We start from the raw sequence: 12,741 nt of genomic DNA on the forward strand, positions 1-12,741 counted from the left end.
AATGAGACAAAAATCAACATATGACACAAAATTGAGGCAAAAAAGAGCCAACATAATGTAAATTGACACAATGACCAAATCAGATGTAAAATGACCAAAATGACACAAAAATAAATCTGATGACACAAAGTTGAGGCAAAAACTGCCAAAGTAACATAAATTGACACAACAATGACCAAAATCAGATGTAAAATAACCGAAATGAGACAAAAATCAACATATGACTCACAATTGAGGCAAAAGGAGCCAAAGTAACGTAAACTGACACAAAAACGACCAAAATAAGATGTAAAACGACCAAAATGAGACAAAAATCAATATCATACTACACAAAATTTAGGCACAAACTGCCCAAATAATATAAATTAACACAAAAATGACCAAAATTAGATGTAAAATTACCACGAGACAAATATAAATATGATATAACACAAAACTGAGGCAAAAAGAGCGAAAGGAATGTAAATTGACGCTAAAATGACCAAAATTAGATGCAAAATTATCAAAATGAGACAAAAATCAATATGACATGACACAAGATTGAGCCAAAAGAACATAAATTGTCATAGAAATGACCAAAATTAGAAGTAAAATTACCAAAATGACACAAAAAATTATGATACAAAACAAAATTGAGGCAAAAACAGCCACAATAATGTGAAATGAGACAAAAATCAATACGACACGAAAGCAAAACTACACAGAAAGACACAAACATGTAAAGTTCTTTAGAGCTGCTGTGGGGAGATGGAGGTCTGGATAACAGACAGGAGATGTGACCCACATTCACAAAAGCCAGACGTCTGTTCAACAACTAATTTGTCCTCGTGGGCTCATTTGTGAACTTTAGAAAGCCGGACGGCAAAGATCCGCAGCGACATCTCCGCCCACGTCAAACACTTCAAAGCCGGTATTAATAAGGCCCAGTTTAAGTTGTGGTTTGATGGTGCACAGATCAAAAAAGTGCTTTGATTGGGAGACCAAAAAAAAAGTCTGTAAATCAGCAGCGAGGCAGGAAGTGGAGTTCAGCCTGTGGTCAGCAGCTCGTTATTCTGGTTCAACAACGATCCGGCAGCAGAGACTAAAATGAACTCTGGTAAGATCAGGAAGGAGAAAAACAATACCTGCTGGGAGGATTTACTTCTTTAATAAGCCAATGACCATATTTGTACTTGAAGTGAGGCATCCTGGTTAATTAAATTATTTCATGCGCTGAAACTAATTCTGGCCATTTATTTAAACCTTTAAAACATTCTGACCACCCAGAGAAAACATAAATACCACTGTGGATCTCATGTTTTTACTTTGAACAAATAGCTGCCGGTTAATTTTCCACTCGAATGAGTAACTGATTAATTGTTTCAGCTCTAATAACATTAATGAAGGAGGGGGTTATTGGTTACAGCTAAATAAGATTCAAGATTTGTTTAGATCAGGGGTGTCAAACATGCGGCCCGAGCGTCAAAACCGGCCCTCCAGAGGGTCCAAACTGGCCCGACTTTGTAAAGTGAAAAAATTACAGAGAAGACATTAACTGCAAATTGTAAAACTACAAATTTAAAATAATTTCTAAACCACAAGTTGTTTTGATCAAGTAAAATACTAGATACGCTAGATGTTCTTTTGTTATTGTGTCTCATTTTTTAAATATTTTGTCTCGTTTTTGTTGACGTCTTTTTTTGTCTTTCGTCTCATGTTTTGTTGTTTTGTTTCCTTTTTGTCTAGCTTGTGTTTTTTGTTTTATTTTTGTCAATTTGTGTTTTGCTTTATTCATTGTTTTGTGTAGCGTTTTGGTCGTTATGTCTCATTTGTGTTTGTCTATTTTTTTGTCGTTTTGTTTCTCGCTTTTGTCATTTCTTGTCTCGTTTTTGTCATTTCTTTTTGTCACTGTAACTTTTTTTGCCTAATTGTTGTTTTGTTTCGTGTCATTTCTCATTTTGTTTCTTGCTTTTGTGTCTCGGTTTTGTCCTGTTGCGTCTCATTTTTCAAATATTTTGTCTTGTTTTGTGTTTTTTTTTCTGAATTTTGTTCCTTCTTGTAGAAAGTTTGATCTGTAAGTTGTAATGTGTAAATGATAAACTGAGGCATAACATTGTTGAAATTTAATGTATTTTTCTTCAGATATTTCAGGTTGTTCATAATGCTTTGTTAAAAAATAATTCCTTAAATGTGAAAGTTGCTGCGCTAAAACAAAGGAAAAATTTGGAGTTGTGGTTATTTATAGGTTACTATGCTGTTATTTTACTGGTCATTTGAGAGGAAACTGGGCTGAATGTGGCCCCTGAACTAAAATGAGTTTGACACTCCTGGCTTAGAGTCATTTCTTGTGAGATTGCATACATTAAATTTTTTTAAAAACAAGCATATTTTGTATTGTACTGAAACTGAGAGAACAGCATTTGCTATTTCTACACAAATACACAAGAAATGAAAAGAAATGAGTGAAAAATAAGCACATTTCTGGGAACAGTATGAATAAAAATGAACTAATAAATAATAAAAGGACGTTTCTACCAGTTTAATAGAGTCTAATAGTTTCTGAACAACAATAGAGCTCAGAAGAATAGCTCTCAGACAATCCCTGTTAGAAGCATTTCACTGTTGGGTTGGGTCTTTATGTGGCATTATTAGACAGAATATCAACAGGTTCAGTCTTTAAAGGGCAACTCCACCCTCAGATTCTGGTTAATTTCTTTTGTTGAAAGGAAAAAGCTTTTTGACAAGCGCTGAAAACTCCTCCATGAAGGAAAAATCATCACTTGTATAATCATGGTGTGTGATGCAGCAGGTTTTAAATAAAAGTTACCATTAAGTCGATTCATTTGGTGTTGAGAAATGGCATAATTTTAAGTGCGACTTCTAAATGCAGAACTTCATTACAGCATTTGAGCTTTACGTCTTTGCAGAAGGTGTTTTAGATTTAGAACCGATCAATTTTACACAAGTTTGACAGAAATAAACCCCATAATCATAACTTTAGTTGTCTAAACAGGGCCACACACCACCAGAAGTATATTTTTGTGCATCACCTCCATTTTCCTCTGTTTTACCTGCAGAGAGTTTGTACTGGAATCCTACTTGATGCAAAACCAAACACCAGAATTAACCGATGAATCACGCGACGCTGTTACGCCGTTTTGCTGACATTATTATTAAGACTGATGTCCTGGATTACAGGGTCCTGCTAAGACTTTATCAGTTTAATCCCAAACTTTAAGCCTTGCGGGGACGAGGATCCAAACAAACAGGGTAAGCAAGTTTGGAAGAAGCTAATCAGGCAGAAAACTGTTTGCGCTGGTTTAATCCCTCGTGTCCGCAGGGTGCGGCTCAGTCGGTCTGCGGTATTTCAGCGTCCGTCTGCTTTTAGAATATAGTTCAGCTGTTTTGCCGACATCTTTCACAGTATACTGAGACACATCTACAGCTGGTTGTACTTGAATAAGACACGCTTTAAATGTCGGTACTGCTGCGGGACGAATCTGTCGTCACAATAAAATGGTGATCTCTGCAGCTCGAACGGGGGGGGGGGGATAATTGGATAGGATGGGATTCAGGAGACAGAAACCACAGAGACCAAAGAATTTCCTGAACTGGACCCACACTCTTATCTCGTGCCAGACCACTGGGTTATCCACCAGTTTATTTAGGGGAGGGGAGCATCCAAGTAGACCTGGGATGGAAATGTTCCTACCAGGGTTCAACTCCATTGCCACCCATAGTGGACAGTCAGGTTGGTTGCAAAAACTTAAACTTTTCATACAAAAAAATGAAGCATGTGTCAGGAGGGGCACATTTTTTCTGCATTTTTAAACAATTTGAAATAATGTGTAATGAAAGAGCAGTTTAATCGGAACCTGTAGCACCTGCTGAGGTTTGATTTTAAGGAAATCTTGTTAAAATGACAAACATTCGCTCACCTTGTGTTCACATTTCTGATCGATGGGAAGCTTCATCCACTCACTATCGTCCCCCATGGTGGCTGGTCGGGGGCTGGGCTTCCCCAAAGGTACTCAGCTGGAAAACAACAACAACAAAATTAACATTGGGTGCATTTCCTCTGTTTGTTTACTGCTTTAACCTGCAGCATCATTACAAAAACAGGCTGTTCAGCAGAAGACCTCAGCTGTGGAGATTCAACAGCAACAAGCAAACAATTACGACTTCTGTTGAGGTAAACAGACACACACGACTGGTCCAAACTGCAAGAGGTGCAACTGTAAACACGTAAACAACACATTCTGCTGCTGTAAACACAAACGGATCCTTTTAATTATCTGCAGTATTAAATCTAGCTTGAGTGTTTCAGGTGACGAAAGAGGAAATCTGAACATAAATAATTTTAAATCAAGGGTTTCTGACTCACCTCATTTTATAATAACATTAAAATCTAAGTGACTAGAGTGAATTTGAATTGCAAGATAAGTAAAGTCAAACAAGACGGTGTGTTGGTGGGCAAAGTTCTTGCTTTTCTGCATTTAAAGTAGCAATTCTGACATCATTTGTTTAAGATACGATAAACTTCATTGATCCCATTCAAACTCACAGTTGAATGGATAATACTACACAGCCCGAGGAAATGACACGTAAAAAGCTGCATTCAGAGCAATTTTCTGACCACCGGAGGCAATTTGAGGACAACTGTGAACAGCTGGAGATCAAAGTTCAGTTTCAGAATATTTGCATAAACGCTGATTCGTGCTTTTCACGAGTCCAGAAGGGATCGCAAGGTCACCCAAGTCTACACGGACTGTAAGCAAGTTGGATTTAAAAAAGAAAGAAAGCTCCTACATATTTGAGAGAACATTTATTTTGAATTACTTTTGTAAATAGTACCTCTTTATTTAGTAGCATCGGCAGACTTTTTCGTTTTTAAAGAAAGACATGGCCATAGTCTGTTAAGCAAACCAATGTGTAATTTTTAAAAAGGTTTTTTACTGTTTTGTATTTTTTGTTTTTGCTGCACACTAAACTGAGATAAATTCAGAACCACAGTTTTTCTGTACTGTTACACTTCTAGTGGGAAGTTCTTAATTCTGCAGATATCCTGTGCCATGTCCATTGACTGTGTTTATAAATCTTATCTTAGAAATAATCATTAAAATGCTGGAAAAAGAACAAAGTCACTGCCTTTCAGAAACACCCCTGAGAGTCAGGTGTGTTTTTCTGTATTTGATTTTAGAAGCAATGACACCGGCTGTATAGCAAACAAGAAAAGGTCATGTATATTATGACACACTTAAGTTTGCAATGACTCCTATAGCTGTGAATTTTCTATGACTTTCTATGTCTTTATCACAAATACAATCCAGCATTTTGGTTCTTTCACAGATTTAGACATAGAAACTTATTGTTAATGATTAATTAATTATCAAATATTAATTTATTATCAGTTTTGGTGGTGTAGAAAGTCGTATTAATCAAATTTTCTTAGTTTCATGTCCTCCTAACGTCTCATGAGTGATTACAATTGACTACAGCTGGTGACTCCTCTGAGCCAATTTAAATAGAACTCATTAGATCCACTCATTAGACGCCACCACAAACACTACAGGGGGAAAGTCTGAGGAGCTCAGCAAAGACCTGAAAAAGCAAATCATTGACTTGAACAAGTCAGAAAGTCACTTGGAGCCACTTCAAAGCAGCTTCAGATCCTAAAATCATCTGTTTAAAAGTATGAAGTTCATGGTCCAGGTGTGTTACTGCCATGATCAGGAAGAAAACAAAAACTATTGCCTTCTGCTGAGAGACCATTGGTCAGGAGTCCACTAAGAATCAGCAGTGTGCATAAAACCACGTTTGTCATCCACATCGGTCAGTGCACAGGGATACAGAAACTATAAACTGGCCGTAACTTCACACTACAATTACTTTAGACTGTGGTGCAGCTGCCAGGAAATTAGAAAATGCATTTTAGGAACATCCTGCCTCATGACGATGCTGAAAAACCAGCTTCATCAGCACCAAACGGGAATAACTGGTTCCAAACCACATTTATATATATTCAAGGTTCTCCTGTTATTCACACATGAAGCAAGACTCTGACAGCCTTCTTTCATGTGCAGATTACCGTCAAAATGAGGAATATAAAGGATGTGTATCATCTAGGAGGGGCTATTGTGATTCCTTATTATCCGTTATAACTCTGAGAATCCTCCAGCTGATCCAAAATGCAGCAGTGAGAGTACCAACAGCAGTAGAGATCACATTTCTTCCATATTAACTTCTCTGCATAAGCTCCATTGTTTCTCACAGCACCATATTATCCCGACAGAGCACTTTGCTCTCAGACTGCCAGCTGTCTTGTGGTTGCTGAGTTTTATAAAGCCAGATCTTCCATCAATCAGGCTCCTCTGCTGTAGATTCAGCTCCTGGTTTAGGTCCAGGAAGGAGACACCCTTTATGCTTTCAAGATCAGGCTTCTAACTTTCCTTTGTGCTAAAGATTACAGTCAGGGCTGCTCAGGTGACCCTGAACCATCCTTTAATTATGTTAATGGGAACTTCCCATGGTGCACTGAGCAGCTCAGGCATTAGCAGGTACGACAGCTGATAAGAAACAAGGAACTGCAGTAGTTTAGAGGTATTTTAAAAACTCTGTCACCAGATTGTGCACCTCTAAAATCTACCATTACGTTAGAATTTTACATGTATTAAATTGTTCATTCTTTAAGCTGTGCATTTGTCACTTCTTAAATGTTTTAACCTCTTTAATCTCAGCACAAACCTTTAAAAAAAAAAATCCACTTAGGCTACCATTTAGATCAGGAGTGTCCAACATGCAGCCCACAGGCCAAACCTGGCCCTCCAGAGGGTCCAATCTGGCCCTCAAAGAGAAGACATTAACTGCAAATTGTAACTTTGTAAAACTATAAATTTAAAATAATTTCTAGACCATGACAAATAGTTTTGATCACAAATACAAGATAGCTCATTGTTCTTTTGTAATTTTTGTCTCATTTTTGTAATATTTTGTCTTGTTTTTTTGTCTTTTTTTGATTGACTTCTATCATTTGTCTCATGTTTTTGTCATTTTGTTTCTCATTTTTGTCACTTTGTATTTTGCTTTATGCGTTGTTCTGTGTATTGTGTTACGCATTCGTCATTTTTTTGTCTCGTGTCCATTTTTTTGTCATTTTGTACTTTTGTCAAATTTTCAGTCACTTTTTAGTTTTGTTTCGTGCCATTTGTCTCATTTTTTGTTATTTTGTTTCTAGCTTTTGCGGTTTTGTCTCATTTTTGTAATATTTTGTCTTATTTTTGTTGTTTTTTTTATCTTTTTTAAAGTAAAATACTACATCACTCAGTTCCAGATACCTGTGACTAAATGCTGTGTTCCTTTGTAGACACTCTATAAGTCGTAATGTGTAAATTATAAACTGAGGCATAATGTTGTTGAAATTGAATTTATTTTTCTTAAATTTCAGTTTGTTTATAAGGTTTTATTTTACTGGTCCGGCCCACTCAAAGATCAAATTGGGCTAAATGTGGCCCCTGAACTAAAATGAGTTTGACACCCCTGATTTAGATGCTTCAACTTTAAACATCTTTCTTGGGAATCACCAGAACATCATCTCATTGTGAGATCGTCTGAATAAAATGATAATCTATATTCCTAGCACACTTTTTTTCTAATATAAATGTTAAACACCATTCAAAGCTTAAAAATCCCCTCAATATAATTTTTTAAATCATATCTAATGCAATATCCCATATGGCACAAGCTAAATATGATCAAAATGTTCATTGCAACAGCCTGTGTCTACTAATTTTGTTATTTTTTGGGAACAGAAACGGAAGTTTGTAAAGTAATAAAGCGATTTCAGCCTGACCCATGTGTACATCAGTACTGAGAGAGCCATTAAAGACAATAAAACACGCTTTACTTCCTAATCGAGCTATTTCAGTGTCAAAAATGACATCACAGTTATTCTCTAACATTTTATAACCACTAAAGTCTTCACAGATGAAGCGTAAAGCGACATTTGAATGGCAGAGCGGCCTCTCAGCTACAGACTGTGTTCTGAGTGAAAAGATTCTGCTCCTGGAAGAGCCCTTCAGCAGAGATGCACTCTGAGTTTTTGTCGATAAAATTCATTTCTTCGTCTACTCGCTCACATGCACTCAGTTGCACTTGAAAGCATGAGCATGTGATTGTCTAATGCACATTCAGGGAGGGGCTACGGCTTCATATTTCACATTGATCCGGTCCGGTCCAGTAAACTGGCGGCAGCATGCTGTCGGCTTAAGGACAATCTTAGACTAAATAAAGCAGACTGGGGAAATTTAGTTTTTCAGACAGTTTAAAGGCTGAAAAAGCAGTCTTAAAAATTCACAACAATAGGAAGCAAACATTACAGCGTGCTGCTGGATGGAGAGAGCATCAAACTCAATTGAAATTTGCTCATTTAAGTTGGTAATTAATAAAAGATGCATGATTGAAGAAACATTCTGCATACAACTAAAGCAACCAGCAGTTTTTAAAATGCTTCTTTTACAGCTTAAACTTCCAGTAACAAGAAACTGGTGGAGCTCCAACTTAACCCTATGAGCCCTGGGCTATTTTTACTTCACCTCCACTACTTTTACTTTTAAGCTCTTATCTTACATGCTGCGTCTTGCTTTGTTTTTTTGCAGAACAGTGTTGCCTATCGACATTTTTAATCATCTGATATGACCGTTTTTGCACATTTTTGATTTTAGCCTTTAAATGAAGCGGAAACAAATATTTAGTATTATGAAAATATAATGTTTTTACACATCTCACTATAAAATGTTGGCAATAAAGATAATTTTTCATCTATGTGAAGATGAGATTGTCTGGAATTATCATACCCATGATGGTGGGACACTGAATGACTTAGAAATTGAAGAAAATGTATTTAGTATTATGAAATATTTATGTTTTAATTTGTATTTCACCATAAAATGCTGGCAGCAGAGATAAGTTTTTATACTTGTGAAGCCGAGATTATCTGGAAAAATCAGACCCATGATGGCCGGACATTGTATGACTTAGAAATTGAGGAAAATATGTGATAAGTGCCTAACAGAAATAGGATAAAATGAACTTTATTGGTCCCTCGCTAGAGAAATTTCAAGACGACAGGAAACGCAAAACCAGAATGAGAAAAAAATGGCAATTTTGCCCAAATTGTCGGACACAAATTGTGTGTAAAGCTGTACCTAAAAAAGTAAAAAGATAACTTGCACTTTCAGAACTAAAATGAGAACAGTGGCACATTATGTTCGCTGCGATCGTGTATAGCAGCTCGCTGCAGAAGTGGCAAACCAGCCAAGAAAATACATTAAAATATCTGTGCAATATGACTTAATAAGTAGCTCAAATGGGTGTGAAGATGCACGATTAAATTTGATGTAAATTTAAACTTTCCTGTCAACTTCTTTCCCCCTCGGTACACAGACAAGGATAAAGAAGAAATGACATTGTTGGAAAGGTCAGGCAGTACAGTTTCATTTGATATGCGCTACAACTCGCTGCATTAAACACCTGTAGAGCAATTCACAGAGAATACAGAACGTGAATTTGGAGGTGAAGTTTGTCGGGCTCTAAAGGTTAAAGCGGTGTTTCCTCCTGCAGCCCACATTTCTACACTCATCCTGAAACGAAAAAGCTGTGTAATGCATTTATCATAAAGAAATATGTCACCATTTCTGACAAAATCATCCATCTGTTCCTCATACAAAAGATGAATAACTGACAGTCCGTACATTTAAGTGCAAGATGGACGAATAAATCTAAAATATATGCTGATGTGGCTGATAAGGCTGCACAATATATCGCTTCTGCATTGATTTTGCATGAGAGCAGGTGTGATAGTCACATCACAGCTGGTGCACTGTGAAATAAGGCAAATTATCGTGTTACAACTTGCATGAAAACCTGCAGAGTTGTCATTTTCCACGACTGATTTATACGACAAATCTGATGGAACAAAATTTATTCTGATTTAAAAAGTTCATGGATACATTTAGCTTTCTTACTTTATTGGAAATAAAGTTTACTGATGTGCAGATTTCACATAAGCACAGGAGATAAACAATAAAAGGAAGATCTGGTTGCTAAATGAAACGCAACATCAGTCATAGAGAGGATGACGAACAAAAACAGCACGAGGCAATGCAGCTAATTTGTTTGCTCATTTAAATCAGTAGCACAAAGCAACTCTGTGTGACAAATACAAAGCCAGATCTGTATGTCATCCAAACCTAATAACATATTGTTTTAAATTGCTATGTTTATCCTTATACAAAATCACCCAATGCTTCTGACCTGATCAATTCTTTCCAAAAACAGTAAATCAAGTCATCTAGCGATACATTTTTCCATATGATGCAGAATATAAAATCATTTTAAATCACTGTGCCTTGAAATGTGTAAATATTGTTTACTGAATTTTAATCACATTTAGTGTTGTATAGATTTTAAAACTAGATGTGCTTTTAATTTTATGTACAGCAAGTTTGTGTCCGAGTATATACTAACTTTTAATCTTACTAACCCGCCTGTCCCGTCTTTTTGTTTGCTATTTATGTTGTTGTATTTAAGCTGCTGAATAGTTGAATTTCCCTCAGGATGAATTATCTATCTATCTATCTATCTATCTATCTATCTATCTGCAAACAAACCTTTGCATCATCAGTTTTCCCCCAGGTCTACTCTGTACAAAGAGAGCACCAAACTCCATTTAAAAAAGTGCTAATTTAACGTGACCTTGGTTATTAACGAGCCTACATCATGACTTGAGCGTATCCCCTCCAGCAATTAAACACCTTTCAGTTCAAATTGAAGAAATGCTCCTTCTCCTGCTTTAACTTCTGGTGAAATGAAACTGCAGGTATTAACCCTGCAGCCCACATTCCTGCACACATCCTGGCACAACATGCTGGGATATGTGCAGGAACCAGCAGCTGTGCTACACTCACCAAAGACAATCTCACACTAGACTGCATGGCTAAACAATTCATCAAACTACAATTAGCTAAATTCAAAGTCTCCACTTTAATATAGACATTATGCAGAGTGTCTGTCCCGGACTTTAAACTGTTTTGTCAATAGTTTTACAAATTCATATCGTCCTGCTTGTGCACTAGTCGTGCTTTTTCCTCGTGTGCTAATGTTCCACCACGTTTTAAATCTGTTATTATTAGTAAACTGAAGCTTGACGTCAAATCACAATTAGATATTTTCCCCGAATCATTAAGTAATATTATTCAGCAACACACACACAAAGTACTGAAGACGCACAGTTGGTTCACTCCTCTACAAGTTAGCAAAATAAACCAAAAAGAAGCCCTGATGTGGACTAAAACAAGGAGAAACTGGACCACCAATGGGCCATGTCTAGCCTGTTATAGACAATGAGGGGATATTCTGATCAGGCTATTGTCTCTTATGTGCACTAAACCATGAGTGGAGGATGCAGTCTAATAAAACTCAGCAGTTATTCAGGTAAGACGGCCCAACAGTAGGGCTGAAGTATCTGCGAAAAAATATCCAATCTTGATTTTTTTTTAATTTAAATCTTGAATTATGTGATTTCTTCAAGGCCTCCTTTAATTCAATATTAACTGTGAAACCGACTGGAGTCTTTTCTCCTGAGATACCATCAAACACTCGACTTTCCCACAAGGAGGACGGCAGACGGAGCTGCTTTGAGCTTCTTCATGCAACTAAACTTTGCATTTGCATTATGTTTCTTAATGGAGATTCACAAAAAACTGCACAACACACAACAAAAACAAGCATTTCTCTATTTTTGACACAACAACTAAGTCCTGTTCCAATTCTATACACGCTGTGTAACTGATTTAAAACACGTGACTAAGCTTTATCTCAGGAGATACCATTAAAGGCAGGACTTTCACGCGAGGACGACGGCAGGAACTTTTAAAAGAAAACAGTTTAAACTCTGGATCAGAATCCCTTGTATAGTGTATACCTAGAATTACAGCAAAAGTCCTGATTTGAAACCAATTCATTCATCTGTCCTTAGAATAAGAAGCAGTGCAACACTCACCAAAAACAAATAATTCTCTATTTTTGACACAATAACTCCTTATACAGAAATGTTACTCATATGTCTCATTACGTTAATTGTTCAGCTGTGATTCCTATTGATGTTCTGGAACATGTGCAGGACTAAAACACTCAATAAAAACAAATATTTCTCTATTTCTGATGCAATACCACCTTATATAGCAAAACTACTCTCTGTCCCACATGTGCCGTGTCTATTTCATTAAAAACTGCTTGATAAAGAAAAGATTAAAGAGCTTTGGTTTCTTACATGCACTAAACTATCAGCTGAGGACACAATCTAACAAAATGTATTCAGATATAATGGCCAAACGTGCTGATTGCCTTGCTTCAAATCATGATTTAGATTTTCAAACTGAAAAAAGCCATGTAGCACTCACTAAAAACAAATTTCTCTGTATTTATAACAGAATACCTTCTTATACAGAAAAACTACTCATCTGTCCCACATGTGCCATGTTGAATTAATTAAAAAACAGCCTGATAAAGAAAAGATTAAGGAGCTTTGGTTTCAGCTAAGGGCACAGTCTAACAATGTAATCAGATAAAATGGCCAAACGTGCTGATTGCATTCTTTCAAATCAAGATTTTGTTTTTCAAACCGATTAATTGTTCTTCCCTAATGACACAAAGCCATGCATCACTCACCACAAACTAATATTTGTCTCTTTTTTTTTGGTCACA

General features: G+C 36.5%; 1 protein-coding gene across 4 annotated transcripts in view; it reads right to left on the reverse strand.

Annotated features, from left to right (window-relative positions):
• ckap5 (cytoskeleton associated protein 5) overlaps positions 1-12,741 on the reverse strand; it is a 53,985-nt gene that overhangs the window by 40,222 nt on the left and 1,022 nt on the right. For all 4 annotated transcript variants that reach the window (XM_023297559.3, XM_023297557.3, XM_023297556.3 and 1 more), the window contains exon 2: positions 3,918-4,014. In XM_023297559.3, the coding sequence (XP_023153327.2) occupies positions 3,918-3,974 (57 nt within the window). In that variant the 5' untranslated portion in view covers positions 3,975-4,014. The remainder of the gene's footprint in view (positions 1-3,917; positions 4,015-12,741) is intronic.

Source organism: Amphiprion ocellaris, chromosome 3, assembly GCF_022539595.1.
Source record: "Amphiprion ocellaris isolate individual 3 ecotype Okinawa chromosome 3, ASM2253959v1, whole genome shotgun sequence".
In the NCBI taxonomy this organism is placed as follows: Eukaryota; Metazoa; Chordata; class Actinopteri; family Pomacentridae; genus Amphiprion; species Amphiprion ocellaris.